At 44.7% G+C, this 21,213-nt stretch overlaps 1 protein-coding gene across 1 annotated transcript in view; it reads right to left on the minus strand.

The window, feature by feature from the left end:
- LOC147022155 (protein TANC2-like) overlaps window positions 1-21,213 on the minus strand; it is a 437,623-nt gene that overhangs the window by 19,001 nt on the left and 397,409 nt on the right. Inside the window, exons 24-25 of the mRNA XM_085890484.1 lie at window positions 14,136-14,282; window positions 4,941-5,041 (exon numbers count right to left, since the gene is read on the minus strand). Of these exons, the coding sequence (XP_085746610.1) occupies window positions 4,941-5,041; window positions 14,136-14,282 (248 nt within the window). The remainder of the gene's footprint in view (window positions 1-4,940; window positions 5,042-14,135; window positions 14,283-21,213) is intronic.

Genomic DNA, 21,213 nt, shown 5'->3' on the forward strand with positions numbered 1-21,213 from the left:
ACAGCAACTCCTTGGGTATGGTAACCATCAGAGCGACCAGACCAATAGTAGGTGTAACCACCCACCATTATCTCTCCGCAATCCGGTCTCCGAACCTCAGAGAGAGCTGCAATCCCGATGTCCAAACGCTTGAGCTCAGATGATAAACAGAGACAGGTGATCATCCTCTCTTAGGGATAGGACATTCCAGGCACCCACCCGAAGACACCGCCTCAGGTTAACCCAAGGAGATCGCCGTCTGGTGGACGACACCTCAGCACCACTTCGACATACTCTCCCGCAATCTGACCCAGGGATGTTACCCCGTGGTTTCCCTCCTATCATCAAAGATTGGGGGTCCCGAAGGCTTTGCCCCAATCCCGTCATCCGGTGAGCTGCCCTGCGAAGGGAAGCTGCACAGGAGGTACTCCCATGGAGTGGGTTTTCAGATTTTTTTGCGTTTTGCGGAATGAAGGATTTTACGGTGGCCGGAGTGCAAATCCTGCCACCAACCTCCTCATAAAAAGTAACCCAACTGCAGGAGGACGTCCGCAGACACAGTTGGGCACTAGATATGGATGGCCATTGGCTCACAAGGAGCTCCTCCGCCCTTTGAAATTCTGGTAAAATTTGTAAATATTTTTGCAAGTAAAAAAAAAAACAAAAAAAAAACCAGTTGTCGAAATTCTGGTAAAAATCGGATGTTTTGGAGACGTTTTAAGATTGTATCAAAAATGTTTCACTCGCCGCGTCACGGGTCGTCAAGTGGTGCAGCGCGCTCGAGCAGAGGCGTCGTTGATCACGTAAAGGTTTTCCGTGTGCGTGCTGACGGTGTTTTTGATAAAGATGGTGTTTAAAAGTCATTTTTTTCCAATAAAGGTTATCGTCGCATGCCTGACTCGCTAAGCCGTCAGATTATGTAAAGATTGTTGGTGGATGGCCGAATATTACGGTTTTGTGACTTTGATAAAATAATTGCGTCGAGAAATGGAGATTTTTGCTTCGGTCGACGTTACGATTTTTGATGGTTTGGTACAGAATCATCGCAGAAACTTCTGGTTTGCGTCGCTACCTTCTTTTGAGACAGCTTTTATTAGACAAGGTCAGAGGGCAAGTTGATGATTTCGTAAGTACCAGTCTATGACTGCTTGTTTGTGTGTTTGTTTGTTTGTGTGTGTGTTTGTGTGTTTGTTTGTAGGCACGATAACTCGAGAATGGAAGAAGCTACCAATGTCAAATTACACCACGTGATTCAGGAGCGTGATGGCTGGCTCTGATTAGATTTTGGTCAAAATCTGTCAAAGGTCAAGGTCACAGTGAGGTCAAACATCATTCCTTAAATTCATGTGGAGAAATGGAGTATTTTTGCTTCGCTCGACATTACGAGTTCGTTTTAACTTCGATTTTAATTTTGTCTTCGGTTTTTGCGATCGCTTAGGACGCTTAAAACTCGGTTGTCGAAATTCTGGTAAAAATCGGATGTTTTGGAGACGTTTTAAGATTGTATAAAAAATATTTCACTCGCTGCGTCACGGGTCGTCACGTGGTGCAGCGCGCTCGAGCAGAGGCGGCGTTGAGTCACGTAATGGTTTTCCGTGTGCGCGCTGAGGGTGTTTTCGATAAAGATGGTGTTTAAAAGTCATTTTTTATCCCAATAAAGGTTATCTTTGCATGCCTGACTCGCTGAGCCATCGGATTATGTAAAGGTTGTTGGTGGATGGCCGAATATTATGGTTTTGTGACTTTGATAAAATAATATTAAATAATTGCGTGGAGAAATGAAGATTTTTGCTTGGACCGACGTTACGATTTTTGATGGTTTGGTACAGAATCATCGTAGATACTTCTGGTTTGCATCGCTACCTTCTCTCGAGACAGCTTTTATTAGACAAGGTCAGAGGTCAAGTTGACGATTTTGTAAGTAACAGTCTATGACTGCTTGTTTGTTTGTCTGTCTGTCTGTTAGCAACTTTACGGCAAAACAGCTTTTGCAAATACCATCAAATTTAATCCACAGGTGGGCAATGAACCTTGGAAGACCCCATTAACTTTTGGGTCCAATTGGATCAAAGGTCAAGGTCAAGGTCAAGGTTACGAAAATATCAAAATCGTTTTTCGCTCATAAATTCATCAAAAATGATCTGATTTACTTCAAACTAAGCTTATAGTGAACCTTATTATATTTGTCACTTATAATCCTACCCATTCCTATTGTGAAAAATTCATATTTGTGATGATCGGTTGGGTCCGAAGTTTTCGGGGTCATGGTCATCGGTCAAAATTACAAAATTGGCGGGATTTGTTGTGCCTGGCACCACTTGTTTAGGATAGTAAACTGACGATGCCATTTCTGAAAAAAAAATCCTCTTAAGTCAGTGTGTATAGTCATATTTGTGTCGCTTTGTTGCTATCTTTTTTAAAACGTTCTCTTGTGTCTCAAACCACAACCTATGGTAATGTGAATTGCCAGTGAAAATTATGATACTTCGTACTTCCTCTACTTTTCATGCAGTACATGGCTACTAGTAGCATCATTGGCTGAGGGCACGGCTGCACCACTGATGAAATTCCCCCTGTAGGTTAAGGCAGGAATTTGGAATTTAGCCACGGTGCCAGGGATAGCTTGCCTACTCTTCACCACCAACTAATAGGATATTTAACGTCCACCAACTAATGCTGGCAGATGGGACACCCAGTTTAACGTCGATCCGAGGGACGGCACACAGAGTGATGAATCACCCTGCCTGCGAGACACCATGGTGACGGTTTCTAGCTGGGCTGAGATCAAAACCCAGGTACACAGCTCAGAGGTGAGTGAGCATACTTCTAGGCTATCTTTCCAGCCCATAGTTCAGATGAAAAGATGATGATCCTCTTTTGGTATACATGTATTTGTTGATAGCAAAGCATGCAGAGACTTCTACTTTATTTTCCTCTGCTTTGTACTTGCAATGTTCATCTGTAGACTGCATAGTGCAAGTGATTCACTGACACTATTTCTTTCCCAGAAGAAGTGGGTATTACTGGTGATTTAAACTTCACACAAAGTCCAACTGAGAAATAAAAAAAAACTGTCACAATATGAAAAAAATAAATCAAAATCAATGACACATAGTGAATCACTCTCCTTTTTATGTGGGCGATGTCACGGTCCCTTCCCCTATTCCTCCCCACCTTTATTTCCCTTCCAGAAGGAAATGGTTCACGTTTCTCTCTCTGTTTTTCTCTCCCCCCCCCACCGTCTGTCTGTCTCTCTTCTCTCTTCTCTCTTTCTCTCTCTCTCTCTCTCTCTCTCTCTCTCTCTCTCTCTCTCTCTCTCTCTCTCTCTCTCTCTCTCTCTCTCTCTCTCTCCCCCACCCCCCCTCGACTTTACTTTCAATTGTGAGGAGCACAGAAATAAAGATCTCATTTCGTAAAAAAGAAAAGAAAAGAGTTCCATCTTATCATCGTGTAATACGTGTATATATGGGAAAAGGTTAAACATGCCGACAAAATAGTAATATTTGTGAAAAATTTTTTTGAATCAAGTTTAAATTTTCTTTCAAAAATAAATTAAAGAACTCTCCATGCACAGGCTGTGTTTTCCATTCATCATTCGACTCAGGTAACTGCACACCTTTAGCTAGCAGACAGAGTATCAACTTGAAAAAACACTTTCACCTGGTGAAGGTTTGGAGAAGGTGAGGATATCGTTGCACACTTATATTGGTGGACTGTGTTACCATGGAGCGTAGAAGATAGAGTGAAGTCCAAGGATGACATTATTGGGATTAACAATGCTGGGATGTCCTCCAGAGAAAAGGGAAGTCAACTTGGCTTCCATTGGACTGTTATCATCAGATCAGTCCGCAAACATCAATAAACCTGTAACAATGATGTTAAAGACGGGCCTCAATCTCGTCGACCCAGGGTGACCGCTCACAAAGAAAATGCATCTCTGATCTGGCTTGTCAGACGTATTCCTTTTGCCACAAGCATATTGTTGCGGCATGAATAGAACGTCCTTCAGAGGTTATCCAAGAGAACTGTCCAGAATAGGCTTTGTGCTGCAGGTTCCAAAGCCAGCAGATCGATAAGATGCCCTCTTCTCATCAGAAAACAAAGCAGCTTGCTTGGCATGGTGCCAGATACATCAACACGTCTGGAATCTCGCATCGTGGAGGTCGATCCGTTGATTGCACAAGTCGATGTACGCACTGTATATTCAATGTTGCATAGGGAGCACAATTGTTTATGAGCTCTCTTGCCTGGGTTTGATTCCCAACCAGACTCTAAAAAAAGTTGGATTGGTGCTTCATGTGCAAGGAATTGCGTCCATCGGATGGGTATTAAACTGGGGATCTATCTGCTGGTGTTAGATGGTGGATGCTAAAGATCCCATGCTGTCTTTCAACAAAGAGGTGAGTTATTACTACAAATTCCTGCCCTGTCTCTCTCGCCAACCCTATGTGTGGCAAGTATGCCAAATTCCCCCTGCCCGTCCCCCCACCACTTCATATTTTTGTTGTACAGTTGACTGAAATAGGCTGGTGTGATGATGATGATGATAACGATGAAAATATACAAATATAAAATGATAAATGAATGATGGCTGATGGCTTATAGGGCTATTATACATATGACGTAAGCAAAAAGTGGCAGAAAATTTGCCTCCCACCTCTCTTCCCTCCCCCGGTCCCCAATAATTCTCCCTTCTCTCCTCAATACACACCAATCTTCTTCGATCCTCCTTCTCTTCTCTCTCCCATATTTCCAGACTCCCTCCTTCCTACATTTTCACGACCCCATTATTCTCCTTTTCTCAAAGCTTACCTCAATTTTACTGCGTTCCTCCCCATTTCCGATGTACTATATAAAGCCACTTACCAGCCTCAACACATCACATTCACCAATGACAAGTAACAATGAACATACTGAAATTTTAAGCAAAATAAAACAAATATAACATGTTGGGTAAGTACCGACTGCTTCGCTTGGCACGTGCACGTGCATAGAACGCTTCATACGAACGTGGTTTCATTTCAAGTGCTCTTGATGCAAATTCCTCAGCCAGACCAAAATCCTGAAGATTGAGGAGAAAGAGAAAGGGGAAAATAAATAACTATAACAAGAGTTGCTAAAGGCTGTCAAACAATTTGTTCTCCAACCATTGCATAAGGCTAAAATATCTACATCAACTTAAAACTTTACAACGTGTTTCATTCTGTATATTACGAAAAGCACAACTTTTCTCTGAGTCTATTTTCTGATTCTGATGTACCATCCTCTGTTACAGTGTGTCGGTGCTGCCGAAGCAGTTTCTTTGCAAGGGTTATACTGGGTGATTTGCTATTGCCTTACCAACAGTGGCTAGGGCAGTTCATGGTGCCGGAGATAGCTCGCCTACTTTTCGCGAAGGGCACCGTGGGGATCTTTAACGTCCACCAACTAATATGTGCAGATGGAACACCCAGTTTAACGTCCATCCGGGGGACAGGCACACACATTGATACGTCGATGAATCGCCCTGCCTGTGAAACACTGGGATGACACTTTACAACTGGATAGGGATTCAAACCCAGGCTAGACAGCTTAGAGATGAGTGTGCGTAACCTCTAGAGTCTAGACCATCTTGCCAGCTCCATTGAGTCTACTACGACTACAAATGAATCACGCAAGTGCCAGATTCATTTGGTAGACTTTTTCAGAGAAAATTGAAGCCTAAAATGCATAACCTGTTTGCCTACAACAAATACTCTCTCAAAGGATTGCTACTTCTCAAATTTGGCCAAATCTTACAAAAATACAAGGTAATTTACAGCTATGAGCAGCTTAGTGCAGATACTGGTGTATAAATTGCAAGTAATTACGAAATTGGAAAATATCCTTGTACAAACAGAGCAGACTCTCATTAATACAAATGCACATTAATGCAAGTACAACACTAATGCACCATTTTTAGCAGTTTGTAGGCTCATTGCAAAGCTTGTACTCACAAGGTATATTACATGCAGGTGAAGGATATAACCCCAAGGCTGTGAAGTATATTTAATGAACCGATGTAGTTATTTGCAATCCTAATTATGAAAAATTTAAACAATGAGAGATAAATAATATATTCAAACACCATGGTTCCAATACGCCACACCAGGCTCCATTGTAATCACATCAAGCCACACACTTGTCGGTTATACTGCTGGCGTTGAGATGTGTATGATATTGTTATAGTTGTCAGGCTGACCCAGTGGTAGTTATGGCAGGAATTTGGTCCTAATCCTGACAAAGCACTGTTAAAGTGGTCATTTGTCATGCCGGTCCACCAGTTCTGATTGTCCAAGCAGGGTCGCGAGCCTGTTTGTCATGCTACCGTACTTCGGTGGTATGTCTGAGCTCGATAAGCGATGTGCTGGTACTTCCTGATATCATGCCTGGAACCGAAATGGCATTATGAGCGGTTACTGGACTGGACGCAGGGTGTCTTTCATGTGGACGCTAATCGTCCAGAACCCAATCTGTCCTTTAACAGACGATAAATTACGAAATCAGCATATTATTAGAGCAACTGAAATCACTCACAGATCAAGTGACTTTATGTGTGTATTTAATAAATAAATGGGGAGGGAGAACAAGGGAAATGTGAGTATTTATCTACACAGTTTATTTACATCCTAGGTATCATACAGTTCGGAGAGCCTTAGCGAAATAAACATTAAGGCCTCAGGCACGCAACAGAAGAGAGGATCAGAGAGAATTGATGAGACAAGGAAAACTCTTGTGAGCCAGTCTTGGGATGTGTGACCATTGTGTAATTGGAAAGGGAATCATGGCGTCTCTGCATAGCAGGTCAACTCTACAGCACTCTGAAGTCTCGTCCGGGAGACAGCGGGAACAACGCAAACTCTCCCGGCTGGAACTGTCCTTTATGGAGGAATTCCTCGGCACTTCTTGTAACATTCGTGTGACCTTCCACAGCAAAGTCCAAGGCACAACTCTCCCCAGCCCCTGCTTGCTCTCAGTTTTATTCTCTTGCGCTATGCTCTGCCCCGTGATGTAGTTCTGTGTCGTCCATCCTTCTGCCGTCAATTAAGGCATGCCCCACTTCTGAATTTCATGCAAGTTCCACTAACATGGCTGGGATGTGCCCTTTTTGAGCCAAACCCACCTTCACACCAAATCTTGTGTGCACGGCCTGGTCTTTCTCCATAAAAGACATATTACAGATGGATAAAACATCAATGGGTTTCAGGGGGAAGCGGTATTGGACACGAAGAACATGCAGGGAAGGAAGATGGCTGCTTTCGAGACAAATGTTCTACACATGCAGGGAAGGGAGACCTTCCTCTTCTCCAATGGCCTGATTTCCGATCATCAATTTGATTTTAGACCAGGTCACTCTACCCTGGAAATGTTGCTTCTGCTCTTCCAACAATGGATGGAGGTCCTCAATGTCGGACATTAAATCAGAGCCATATCGTGTGCTTTTGACACAGTCTGGCCCCCTGCCCTGCTCACCAAGCTTTCTTCCTATGGTATCCAAGGCCATCTCCACTCATGGCTCGCAGACTTCCTCTCCTGTTGCAGTCACCGTGTGCCCCTAACTGGAGTTCTCTCATCCCTCTTTTGTCCAGGCTGAAGTTCCTCAAGGCAGCGTTCTGGGCCCTGTTCTTTTTCTGGTTTTCATCAATGATCTCTCCGACTCTCTGGAAAATCCTCTATATCTCTTTGCTGATTCCACCCTCTGCCGTACCATCTGCCATCCCTCAGACCAGCAAGCAGCAGCTTTTTCGCTCACTGCAGATCTGGATAAAATCACAAACTGGTCCAACACGTGGAACATGTCTTTCAATCCTGACAAATCTCACACTCTCACTATGTCTCTCGGAAAGGACCGTTAAGAACCCCCCCCCCCCAATCCACTTTCTCAACAATACTCTGGAAGAAGTCCTTTCCTTCAAGCTTCTGAGTCTCACTATCTGCCATGATCTTTCCTGGGAAAGCCACATTTCAAACCTGGCCTCCAAAGCCAGTCGCCGACTGGGAATTCTCCGTCGTGCAAAGTCCTTCCTCGGCCCACCTGAGCTCCTGACCAATTACAAAGCTTTCATCCACAGCCTGATGGAGTATTGCTCTCCCCTCTGGGCTGGTGCTCCTGCCTCCCACCTTCTCGGCTTCATGCTGTGGAAACCAAGGCATTTCAGATCATTGGTATCTCCCGCAGTGAGGCTGAGTCTTTGGGACTCTCACTCTCTCATCGCAGGTAGGTCGGTGGTCTTTCTGTCTTCTACCCTCTCCTCTCCAGGCTTGCCTCCATGCTCTGTCTGCGATTTGTCCCAACCATATTTCCGCAGGGCGCTCAAGGTCCGCCAACAACCCCCTTCTGGTAAAACTACGAAAATCACGAATCACTGCTCACCTTCACGCTTTCATTCCTCTTTTTCCCCATCTTTGGAATAAACTCCCTCACTCTATTCAATCCCATTCTTCCCTCCAGGCCTTCAAATCAGGTGTTCACCACCACATATCATCCCCCATCCAAATCCTCCATCTTTTCTACCCCCGTTAATCCACCCCAAGCCCACCTCCTTCAAATTCCCTGCTTTCCTTCCTGAAAGTGCCTGTAATGCCCATCCTGTGTTCCCCATGTTCCCCGCCCCACCCCTCTCCCTTCCACAGATCTCCTAATGTCTCTGTTCCCCACTGTTTTGTCCTTCCCACTCCCGCCCCTCTTGTCTCATGCCCCCCCCCCCCTTGCTGTGCGTTGTGTGTTGGCTCTCATACGAGCCTCGACAAGGTATACAATAAATAAATAAATTAATAAAATAACGAAGAATTTTCTAATGTGGTCATTTAACCCCACACTCACGCTAAACATGCACTATTGTTATTCTACGCACTAGTAAGCCCAAGAGGGCATTCCCACAACACCACCCCCACCTTCCTTCTTCAGACTCCCCCGAGTCGGCGTCCAGAGGGAGCGCAACATGTACATACAGTCTCCACTTAACATATACACATCTCCACATACTTTACATACAGCTCCCCATCCTAGTTTATACCCTCATACTGCAAGAAAAAGGTTAATCCCTTGTGCAATGTGTGATTCCACTAATCCTATGCATTCTCTCATGAATACACACACTTATCATTTATATCCAGAATTCAATTTAACTATTAACGTGTGGCTGGAAGGATGGTATGAGTCCACCAGGAGGGGTATCGTCTTCTTCATAAAGAGTTCAAAAAGTCTACAAAGTCTATTGATTCTTATTTCTCCCTATTCAGTAGCACCACCCTCATCCAACGTTATTCGATGAGGCCCTGCACAAGTGTCCTCGGTGGCCTCAGGCCTATCTGCACACAGCAATGTACAGCAGCAGCCTACACCATGGCCCAAGTAGCCTCATCAATGGTGCATGTAGCCTCTCAACATGGTGAGTCTTCTTGGCTGTCATGGCCCACAAACAAAATCAAGGTATGGCATAGCCAAACCAGTGTCATGGTTGGCATGGCAGGGTGCAGGCTGGCATGGCAGTGTGCAGGCTGGCAAGGTAGAGGTGCAGGCTGGCCACAGTGTCACATCTTGGGTGAAGGGCGAGGCCCTGCAGCAGGAGATGGTGTTGCTTGGAGCTGTCATTGGTGGCAGCAGGTAGGATGGCTGGCTTCTGCTCTAACCTATCCTACCACTATCTGCCCCACTAATCCCTCAATCCTATATCTAGCTCCTGCCCCTTTAAACAAAGCTATCTCTCCCAGGTCCCTTATCCCATTAAACTAACCTATCACCTGAAAGGAGACCAAGGCACGTGCAGTGACTCCAAGGATGCAGAGGTGGTGTGGCCTCACCTGGCTCGCTGGTGGAGTAGCTCGATGGGGGTGTGTCTTCCGCAAAACTACCAATTTGGGACTCAATGGGTCCTTGCAAAATCCAATTGCCTGACTCAGGTTCTCTCCAGTGACCGCACACATCAAAATGGTGTGAAGGGGAAGCATCGATACTCCAATCTAGCACTGTCAAAACACATTTTCCTTTTTATGCTTAAACTGCTTCTCTCTTCTTTGTTTGTATGCAGCCCTTGGCTGCATCATTTTCTGGGGGTGCAGCTGTGTTGCTGATGTGATGCAATGCCCCCGTTACCAGTAAGCTGTTACTCATTTTGCCGACCTCGGAAGGATGACAAGCTGAGTTGACCCACCTGGTGTTAATTCAACGGTAACCATAGTGGGTTGAACTCAAGACCCTAAGATCTTAAACCAGCCACCTTAACCGTGAAGCCAACACCAAGCTAAACCCCCTCTAATGTGGTTCTATCCAACCAATTTATTCAGTGCTATGCCTGCTGGTGCTGTATCAGTTCTGGCTGACCCTCAAATTTTCACCCTGTGCTCTTGCACAATCTCATGGCTGGGCAATGTGGCTCCCTCTGCCTGCTCTCAAATGCAGCAGCCCCAGGCCACTGGGGCTACCTTACGAGCTGCCTTACTCCAGCCAAATTCTGGGAGGCCTTCTCTGGCTCCCTGACAAGTGCCCTCTCTGGCACGTCATGCCTTGAGTCCTCGAGCATACCACACAAAATTTGACTGCCCCTCTGGGTATCCATGGCCTGCACTGGGTCAGTGCATTACTGACCATTACTGATCAGTGGTCAGTCCAGGGGTGCCCTTCCTCAAATCCCTACACACTATGAGCCACACCCACAGCCCTTCAATTAACTTTTTGCACACTTTGCAATTGAAACTTTTACTTCTCTCAGTACCAACACCAGAACAGCATCCATATAACAAAACAGTTGAATCCCCTCTAACTACCTATGTATACACCAAGGGTTCCCCTCCACTGGGGTGTGTGCTTCCCCCCTCAAATTCACACCCACTTCACACCATGTCGCTCAATCATCATCACTAATAAATTTTGGCTCACGCACTACAATCATATCACTCTACTCACATCCATTCCCCCAGTCATCCCCGATTTCGTTGGGATGAGAGAAGGAATTAGGAGGAGGAAGGCATTCTGTTCTTAAAGTCAACCAATCTCAATCCAAATCAACGATACACAATTTGAGCTTTTATAATTTATGATTCTCTTCTCATTTATAATTTAGATTGTCAATTTAAAACGTCTTATAAATCCCTCTATTAATATCTTTCCTTCACCCATTAGCCTACCTATTTCTGTCTCTGTCTATTCCTCAACCCCTGGCTACTGTGGGACACCCACAGGGACCCTTCAGCCTTGGTCTCAACATTCCAGTGCTGACAAAGGATCTCCACAGGGCCCACACAGGACCCCTCTAACAGTCGTGGTGCCCACCCTTACGCCAATACTCGTGGGCAACACCGCAAATATTTTCCTCACTTCTTTCCCCTCCCTTTCGATAGGGCTCGTGGGGGGCATGCCTTTCCCTCCAATTTATCTCATGACCCCCTCCTTTTCTGTAAGGCTTACAAGGACCATACAATGCACACTCACTACAACATATTTCAGCACGCTGGGTCTTTCACATGACCCGGAGGGAGCACTTCCATCCATTCCGAACTATGCTCTGGTGGCACTCGCAAATGTGTGCTTCAACATGCGGAACCCCCTACTTTTCCTTCGGCTCAACCCAAGCTGGGACAGTGTTCTCCAACTCAGTGGAGAGCCGCTCTGGTTCTAACGCTAACCAATCTGTCTCAAACAGTGACTCCGGTTGGCAATGCTCCTCCTTTCTCCTCTACATCTATTCTTGGAACTTTGCACACATGCGCCACGCTTACCTCACTCACCACACTTAAACCCTCACTTTCACCTCCACCCGTGCCAGCACACATGGGCCACGTGGCTTCGGTCTCCCAGTATGGGAACTCGGCACGCACTGAGATGCACGTCTTGCAAAACGGCCGTTCAACTTCAACCACGCAGACTCGTGCCGTGGTGCCAGGTGTGAGTACAGGCAGATCCTCACTCTCACATTCAGTCTCCCCTCACACTCACCACCACCCAGGCCAGCATGCATGGGCTGCATGGCTTCGGTCTCTCTTACCAGCAGCTCACCGCGTACAGAGGTGCAGGGTTTGCATACTGGCTGTTAAACCTCCCCCGCACACACCCATGCCACAGCGCTGGGCACAGGAGCAAGCAATTCACATGTGGGATCTGTCCTGCACTGCATGCATTCAGGCATGCACACCACCCTGGGAAGTGTACTCATCCAGACCTCCATTAACTGGACCTGCTCCCCATCAACACCATTGCGTGTGGGTCCACAGACCTGGTCGCGGCAATCTCCGAATCCATCCGGCGATGTTGTGTCTCTTCTGGCTTTCCCAGCACGGAGTCCTGCATCTCTGGGGTCTCATGCACCTCACCTTATTCTGTTCCACCATGCCCTCATGCCTTCTCTTCGATTCCCTCTCATCTCCTCCATTCTATGTCTCTGTTTTACCTCCCTCTGATTCTGCTTCTACTTTAATACTCTCTCGCTGTTTTACTTTCACTCTGCCCATGCTCTATCCCTTATCTTGTCCCCTGTTTTTTTTTTCCCCTGGCAGCCATTACTGCGCCGCTAATCCCCTCCACTACTCTGGCTTGATTGGCTACCATTTCCCACTGCTTCACTCTCGAGCTTGTTGAGTCGGGTGCCATCTTCTCCCGCTTAGGTTAACCAGCCTCCACTCTGGCCATTAGATCAGCTTCAATCTTTATTATCTGCCCCTAAAGCATAGCACATTAACCTTCAGCTTCACCATCTATGTTTCCTTAGCTAGCCAATATTTATCGGCACATAGCCAGCGTAGCTGCCAATTTTAGGGCTTGTGTACAATTCCTGGCTGGCAATTCCCATTGCCGACTGATGTACAATTCCTGGCTAGCAAAGAGGGATTTATGGGGTCTGAGGTGTGCTGGACCACTGGATGGGGGAGGTGACTCAACTGTGCCTTACTGATCCCTCTCATGGTTAGGGCTGCCTTGGTCACTAGGTCACTCACAGGGGATACCTGTACAAGGTAAAACTCTTCCCAGTCCACAGTTGCTCCCACCTTTATCAGTTTGTGCTATGCTCTGCCCTGTGAGATAGCTCCATGTCATCTGCCCTGTGCTAATTGGCAGTCCCACCGTCAATCAAGGCGCGTCCCCACCCCTGAATTTCGCGCAAGTACTACGAACATGGCCAGGTCGTGCCCTTTTTTTCACCAAATTTCCCTTCGCGGTCAAACTTGGGGCCATGGCCTAGTCTTTTTCCATAAAGGACATACAAGGCAAACTACTGAGGGATTAAACATTAAATGTGATTTCAGGAGGAAGTGGTTTTAGACACGAACATGCGCATGAAAATACTGGCAAAAATATAGCATTAAGGCAAGTGTAAAGGTGAATATTCTCGGATGATTAACACAATCATGTGACATTCTACAATGGCAGGAATCCCCAGCATTTCTCAAAAATCGACATAATTTCCAGCATTTAAGATTCTGTTCAGAAAAAAAAGTTTCAAATGCAGAAATTTTCTTATTTTTAGATGATTTTTCATTGGATAACAAATAAAGAGGCTGACTGAACAAAAATCTGGGGGACGGGAGGGAGGAGGGGTTGAAGGTGATCAACCGGTGTCCATTGTACATAAAGCCCTCGTGCATATTATAGGAAACAATGATGGAATGTCAATGGTCTCAGGTACAGTGCAGACTTCAACCTTTCTTACTTCCTCCCCCCCCCCAATCCTCCACACAAACAGTTTATGTACTACATGCTTGCTCTTGCCTTTGCCACTCAACCTCCATCACCAAAGCAAAACGTGAATGCTCCAGGAAACATGAAACAGCACTCCAGCAAGTAAAATGAACCACAACTGACAACACTTAAAAATGCTTCATCACAGAACCAAAAATGATACGCCTTCCAGTATGTGATCCAAAAACACCAATTACTCATATTAATTTATGTTTTTCATACTTGTCTCATCAGTTATAGTTGGTGTTCTATATGTTATGCAGAGATACATGAAACAACGTCACATGACCATTAAAGCTGGACACCAGGATACAGGTGCAAACCAAATGTTCTGAGTGGTAAAATGAAGAAAAAAAGGAGGAGGAGGAGGAGGAGGAGAAGGAGGAAGCAAAATTGGAAATAAGAGTATAAAGAGGAAAAGCAAGTTAGAACAAAAAACGTTTCACAGGAAACTATCATTACTCACATTCATTTTACGACGACATCGTGATAGGTTAAGCAACAGTGTGACCTTAAGTTCACGAAAGGTTTTTAGTTCTTCCCCAAAGCCTTCCCATGGAAAGCGCTTGAGGGCATTCTGGTAGCGCATCGCAGCCTCTTTCATGCGACTTGCCTGTGGAATGGGTAGTAAATGTAATAAAGTGTTCAGTTTCAACATGTGGTAACCCCATTATAGGCAAATGCGTAAAGGCTGAAGAACATTTATAATCTCGATCGTAAAACCAACATCATAGGCATTTGTGCTCATAAACTTCATTTTTGATTTGACATCATTGTTGGTGAAAAACACGGATCTATTGAAATGCCAACACAGCATACACATTTGACACCCTACCCACATGCCCCTGCAAAAACGGATGCAATGCCCATAAAACGGTACCTTTTTCGAAACGTAGATGCCAACCTTGAGGAGTGAAAAACAATTGTTTAAAACCATCAGAAGGTTACAATAGCATTTCTCAAAATGTTCTCGAACAAGGATCTATAAACACTTATTTCCATCCCTTTAATATAAGCCAATTTGTTTTGCTTCACAAGTGATATCCATCACTTGATGATCAGCCATTGAATATTATTTAAAAATATCGTTGAATGTAAGATGAGGCTGCCTCCAATTTTGCTCCCTGAACCTCAACGCAGTGGAATACAAGGGGCTCTGAGTCATTGGCATTTCTTAACAGGAAGGTGTCTCGGAATATGCTCTCACTGCAGACAGGTCGATGTCCTTACTATGTCTTAGTGCCTCTTCTGGCCTTGCTACATGTGCTACCTCTCTCCTCCACCTATCACCAGCACCACCTCCTGGTTACTAGTGTTCTTCCAAAAACCCATTCACAAGTTAAAGTTGTGTGCCCACCTCCTTTCTTACATCTCTTCTCTCACTTAAGGAACTTCCCAATTCTGTTGTCATGTGCTCTTCTCTTGAGTCCTTCAAGAACGCAGCATACGACCACCTCACAATCTCTCACACTACCCACTCCTGCCTTTTCATACTCACTGATCATCCCCTATTTCCATCACTGCTCCAGTTGATGTAATGATGTAATGTGTCTGATTATATTTTCCCACGTATTCCCCTGCATACCTCCGGCAGTCTGACTCTTTGTCATCCAACTATTCCGTGAGCATTGCTTCTGTTTTAAGTTCAGCTCGCGCAATTCATGTGCTGCTATGTGTTCGCTTCCTGTCTTGCTTCATCCTTCCGATTACATAATGGCTTTGCTCAGCACAATAAATACTCGCACACAAAATAGTGAGATGCAAAATGTTGCTTGTGAACCAGGCAGAGGAGATACATTAATAATGGAGGGATGGGAATTTAGGGGACAGAACTGTATTATTTTGACTCTTGGGACACACTTTTAGAGTTACTCTTTTACATTAATCAAAGGCTGTAATTAAATTGTGTGCAGGAGAAAGAAATTAGTATACATTTATATTAATTGCAAGAACATTAGTAGACAATGGACAAACATATTTGGGATTTTAATAGGTTGCAGCATCATGCAGTGGCACCACAGAGGTTCACCTCTCCAAAAGAGGCTCAAGGCACTGTCAATGGTCAAGAGAATATGGGAATTCTAGCAGGCCAACCCAATAGGCCTCACTCTTTTATCAAACATTAACATGGTGGTATATTAAAACCCCACATGAACTGATGATAAAGTAGAAATGAGAATGAGTATCATGATGCGATTATGCAGGATATGCTTTGCCCGACGAGAAGCTCATTTTCTCATGACTTTTGCACTAACACATATTGAAGATACTCTTTTGCCATCATGGCGTACACAACGCGTGACTGCCTTCAGGCTTGGCAATCGGGTTTTTAACTTCTACTGAAAAAGTGAGCACTTGTGAGGATGACGAGTTCAATCACCCTCCTAAAATTATTTCCGGAAACACAATAAAATACTGGCACTCATTCACATGGAAAATGTTCAAAACTTCCTGTATGTTGACACAAATTTGCCTGTTTATTTGAGTACATTCGAAATGGCTGCAGCGAACATGAACAGGATGTGCTAAAAGTGTGGAAACCTATTCCATGAATCTACATTAATGAATGGGAATTATATGGTCTAGACTTCAGAGCAGAGCTCCATCTTGGATACATCCTGTGGAGATCTCTATCTATCATCATCCTCCATAACAGTACAATCCCCATCTCCATAAATTCCATTGGTACATTTTTTTTTTGCAGGTAAACAAATGTTTTCTTCCTTATGTTGTATACAATTTGTTCTTTCTCTTCAAGAGTTACTGGAAGCTATAGCATTACTCACCAGTTGGAATGGACAGTAAAGTAGTCACAGTAAGCGGTAGCTTCAATTTCTAAACAAATAAATAAATAAACAAGAAAAAGAGCAATCAGAGATTGCAGACCCTCGTCAGGACTTCTTTTGAGTGGTGTATTTTTATAGGTTTTATGGTAAATCCAATATGGCTGCCAACCATGTGACCGATGATATCATATGTGTGAAACTTTTCTTCCTCATGGACAGGCGGTCATACGTGTAAAGTTTCGCCTCGATCTGTTCAGCCACTTCAAAGATAACTTTTGAAGGTTAAACAAAACAAAACAAAACAAAACAAAACAAAATATATATATATATATATATATATATATATATATATATATATATATATATATATATATATATATATATATATATATATATATATATATATATATATATATATATATATATGGCTGCCGAATCACATGACCGATGACATCTTGAATTATTTTTCTGTGGACCATTTTAACCCCAGATGACCCTTAAAAATTTTCATACTGATCGGATGTGGCGTTCTACATATGCAATTATGATGTCATAACGAGGACACCTATGGTGCGGTTTCAGAGATAGAGGTCCAAAGTTTTTCCGTTTTTCCAATATGGCTGCCACAGCACATGACCTATGATGTCATAATTATTATTACAAACATTCTGCATGAGTAGTCGCACCAATTGTGAAAATTTCTTCTCAATCCGACAAGCGGTTGCGGAGAAAAACACGAAAGTTCTGTGCGGACAAACAGACACACAGACAAACAAACGGACCTGAATGCAATACCCTCTTATCTCCTTTGGCGATGGTAACAAAGTAACACAAATGAGACTAACTCAAAATTTTGCCAATTGCAATTGTCTCTGGAAGGTATCTATTCAAATTAATAAACAGATGTATGTATGGATGTGCAGTAGGATTTCCATAAATCTGTTTTTTTTCCCGGACATGTTCTCCTTTTTGGTCTTTAAATCTCCGTCCGGCTGAGTTTTTTTAATATCTCGAACCTTGCGGGATTTTGCAAATTATTTGCTTTTGCATTTTCAAAGTAATAAATTTCCTTTTTTAGATTATTTAAATGGTTCAACCATTTTGTACCTTTCCTTATGGTGATAAAATGCAGTTATGTAATGTTTTGTCCAGGACAGTTTGGTACAAGTGTGCACTACTCCATCATGGCGTGATGGATGTGTTCAAACATCAACACTCACGCGTCCTCTTACTGTCCAACCTCGCAGGGAGATAGAATCCAGTGAGGTGCTCAGTCCACGATTCAGTGTCTCTTCTGAGTCCGTACCATACACACTTGTTTGATTTTCTCCAAGAGCTCGATCCTTACAATTCCAAAGTGAAAGTGTAAATTCACTGTGGAACTAAAGACAAAATTTCTGTGTTTTCAAAGTGGTCAAGAAGAATGGGAAGCTCAGTGCTTGGTATGTAGAGTTGGGTACACGTACATCTCTGTTGCAAATAAAGGTGCCATATATTGATTTATAACCTCATGTGGACTCGGACAAGCACAATATTTCCAGTAATTATACAGTATTTTGACTGGAAGAACAGCGGTTTGCAGTCAAAATTAATCGAGGTCCGGAACGCATCTAATGAGACTGACAGTACAATTGCTCTGTACGTAAAGGAAACTCTTGAAAAGAATGTCCTTCTCTGGAGCGTCCTCTTTTTGAAAGTTAAAATATGGTAACCCTCATGCACAGTGGCCTGAAAAAGTATTCACCCTCCTTCCAAAGTTTTCACATTTTGATGCCACCTAAGCTTATTTCATGATGCTTTCAAATCAAACTTAATATAAAGTCTCCACAAACTACTCCAAGGTGATAAAGCTGAAAAAAATTCAGATAAAATGTGAATACGTTAGATTAACAGAGAAAATCAGATGATTCTCAGTTGCATATATAAGTATTCAAACCGTTTACCTCATTAACCCAAAACCACTTCATGAGCAAATTATTTGTTTGAAAGGTTACAAAATAAGAGTAATCAGTTTCACCTGTACATAATCAGTGATTTAACTTAAAAAGTAAGCTCCCTCACTTATCAAAGGAGTTTGAAGGTGCAACTCACTAAGTCAACCAACAAGGCAAGCATGAAGACTTTTCCTAAGAAGTTTCCTCAGAAGTCAGACAAAGTGGTGGAAAAGCACTGTTCAGGAGAGGGTTATAAGAAGATTTCAAAGTCACTCATTATCCCTTTGAGTACACTGACATCCATCATTATGAAGTTGGAGACATATCATAGCATGAGGACTCTACCCACATCAGGTCACCCATCCAAGGTCAGCAGCCAGGCAAGCAGGAAACTGGTTCAGGATGTCACTGTGAATCCAACAATGACTTTTAAAGATCTGCAAGGCTCTATGTCCGAGATGAGGGTCAGTGTTCATCAATCAACAATATCCCATTCCCTTCACAAAATTTGCCTCGATGGACAGGTAGCAAGGAAGAAGCCATAAACTGAAAAAGACTCATCTAAAAGTTCGTATGGAGTTTGCGAAAAAGCATCTTAATGATAGTGCAGACATGTGGAGAAAAGTTTTGTGGTCAGACGAGACAAAAATTGAACCTTTTGACCTAAATTCAAAGCGTTACGTCGAGCACAAGCCAAACACGACATATTGTTACGGATTTGGAAGTTTACTGCACTCAACATACAGGTCCTACAGCTCAGTTATATCGATAAGTAAATGTGGATAGATAGCTCCCTTCCCTTGTCTAATGGGTGATTAAATGCAAATGCACAGCATAGTTATTTTGATAGGGTTTTTTTTTGATTTTTACATCAACAACATCAACGCCGACAACACCGCATCACCCTCACCTTCACTTCGCTTCCTTCACCTCGCTCTGGCCGACGTCATGGTGGGCGGAGTTCAAGGAGGAGCCGCGCGGCGGCCCTCGACCAATCAGCGTGCAACGAGTGAGGTGACCGTCGCCCAGCCAATCAGACTTCCCCGACTGTGTGAGGGTCGGTCCACGTGATGTCACCATGTCCCGGGCCAATCAAGGAGCTTGCTGCCCGTTTTGACCAGTGAGAGAGACGAGCGATTTGCATGCCGAAACCAGCCAGTGAGAGAGGGAGGGTCGCAAGGAGGCACCCCCCCTCTGGAGAGGGGGTATAATTATGGGCGCGGTCTGCGCGCGCGCATTGTTTGTTCTGGCAAGAGGAAAGCATTTGCGCGCAAGAAGGTAGTTAAGTGCGAAAGCGTCTGCGCACGGAGTGGTCGGTGCAACGGAGGGTCTTCTCTTGCCAGCCTTCGCCCTGCAGACTTCCGTTCGCCTGGAGCCTGGTCATGAGGGCGTCTGGATCGTGCTGGGGGTCCAGTTCTGCCCCGAGGACCTGGTCCTTGAAGACCGCATGAGGCGGAAAGGTCAAACAGACTCTCACCTCCAGCTCGACTGTCCTCCGGGCTGGAGGTCCGAATAAAGACCACTTTGGTCCGATTCTTTGGGTGTGTGCGTGTGTGTGTTTGTGGCACCAGTCCATAAGTAATGAATTGTTAAATGCTTTTTGCTTGTACATATGTGCATCTCTTTTAATCGGTTTAACTCTGCCCTTATGTGCTCACTTACATTTCCCCATTGTGAATAAATACCCCGATTGTTAAATGTTTCAGCTCATTCGTGTCCCTTCCTCCATTGGCTTAGCGTGCTGCGTGTTGGAAAATTAGCCAGGCTGTTGCTACTATAACGGGACAATTGGACCGACGGCTCTCGGTGATAAACCGCTTGGGTCGCACGCGGTTCGAGTACGCTAAGCGGCTCGTTCCGTGCGGGTGCCGTCGAGGGTGTGGAGACTCGGTAAATCGCCACGTGGAAATCTAGGTATTTTGAAAATTGGCAAATAACCCTGTACCACGTGGCAGAAATATTGACGCTTCACGGTCCGATAAGGGACCCGTACTTTTTCGGAGTTTTCCGAAAAGGTACGATCTAAATTCCGGGTGATCGGTCGAGCCGACTCTGCTGCTCCATCTAGTGGTCGTGCTCGCAGCCGATACCCGGCCGCGCAACATTGGTGTCAGGAGTGGGATTCGTACCCCTCCGTCTCCACGAAATTCACGGATTCGGATCAGGGGTGTATGGAGCGAACCCCCCGTTTTCCCCAAATTACGAGCAGTTTAAATTTTATTTCCAACACGCGACATGTCTGGCCAAGATGAGCTGAGCCAGGTGGGTAGTAGTAGTGTAGTCTTAGAGAAACCAGAGGCCCAGGACACCACCGCCATGCAGGTTGACCATCCCCCACAACCGGACCCAGAGGTCGTGGTGGGAGCGGCGGCGCAAGAGCGCCCCCTCCGTCAAATCCCCCCCCCCCCTGATCCTTGTCGAATCTGCTCTGCCGAGTCCATTTGACATGGGCCAGTTGATGGCAATGCTGTCAGGAATGAACAACGAAATGAAGAATGAAATGAAGAACGAAATGAAAGAAAATGCACAAAGAATGGAAAATAAAATGGATGCAAATGCGCACAAAATGGATGAGATGAAGGGTGACATGGATGCAAATATGCAAACACTGAGGGGTGAAATGCAGCGCATGGGGTTGAACCTCCAGGCGGGGCAAAAGGCAATAAGGGCGATTGTGCGTGGCGAGATGCGGACAACAGAGTGCATCATGGTGGCACCACGTGGCGGAGACACCGAACCGACATGAGGAAGTGTAAATTGTGTCGAGCCCGCGGTGGAGACGGGTGAGGTCCGGGTGACGAGAGACGCCGTCACGGTAATTGGG

The sequence above is a fragment of the Eptatretus burgeri genome, chromosome 8 (assembly GCF_056783735.1).
Source record: "Eptatretus burgeri isolate ZD-2024b chromosome 8, Ebu_testis_v1, whole genome shotgun sequence".
In the NCBI taxonomy this organism is placed as follows: Eukaryota; Metazoa; Chordata; class Myxini; order Myxiniformes; family Myxinidae; genus Eptatretus; species Eptatretus burgeri.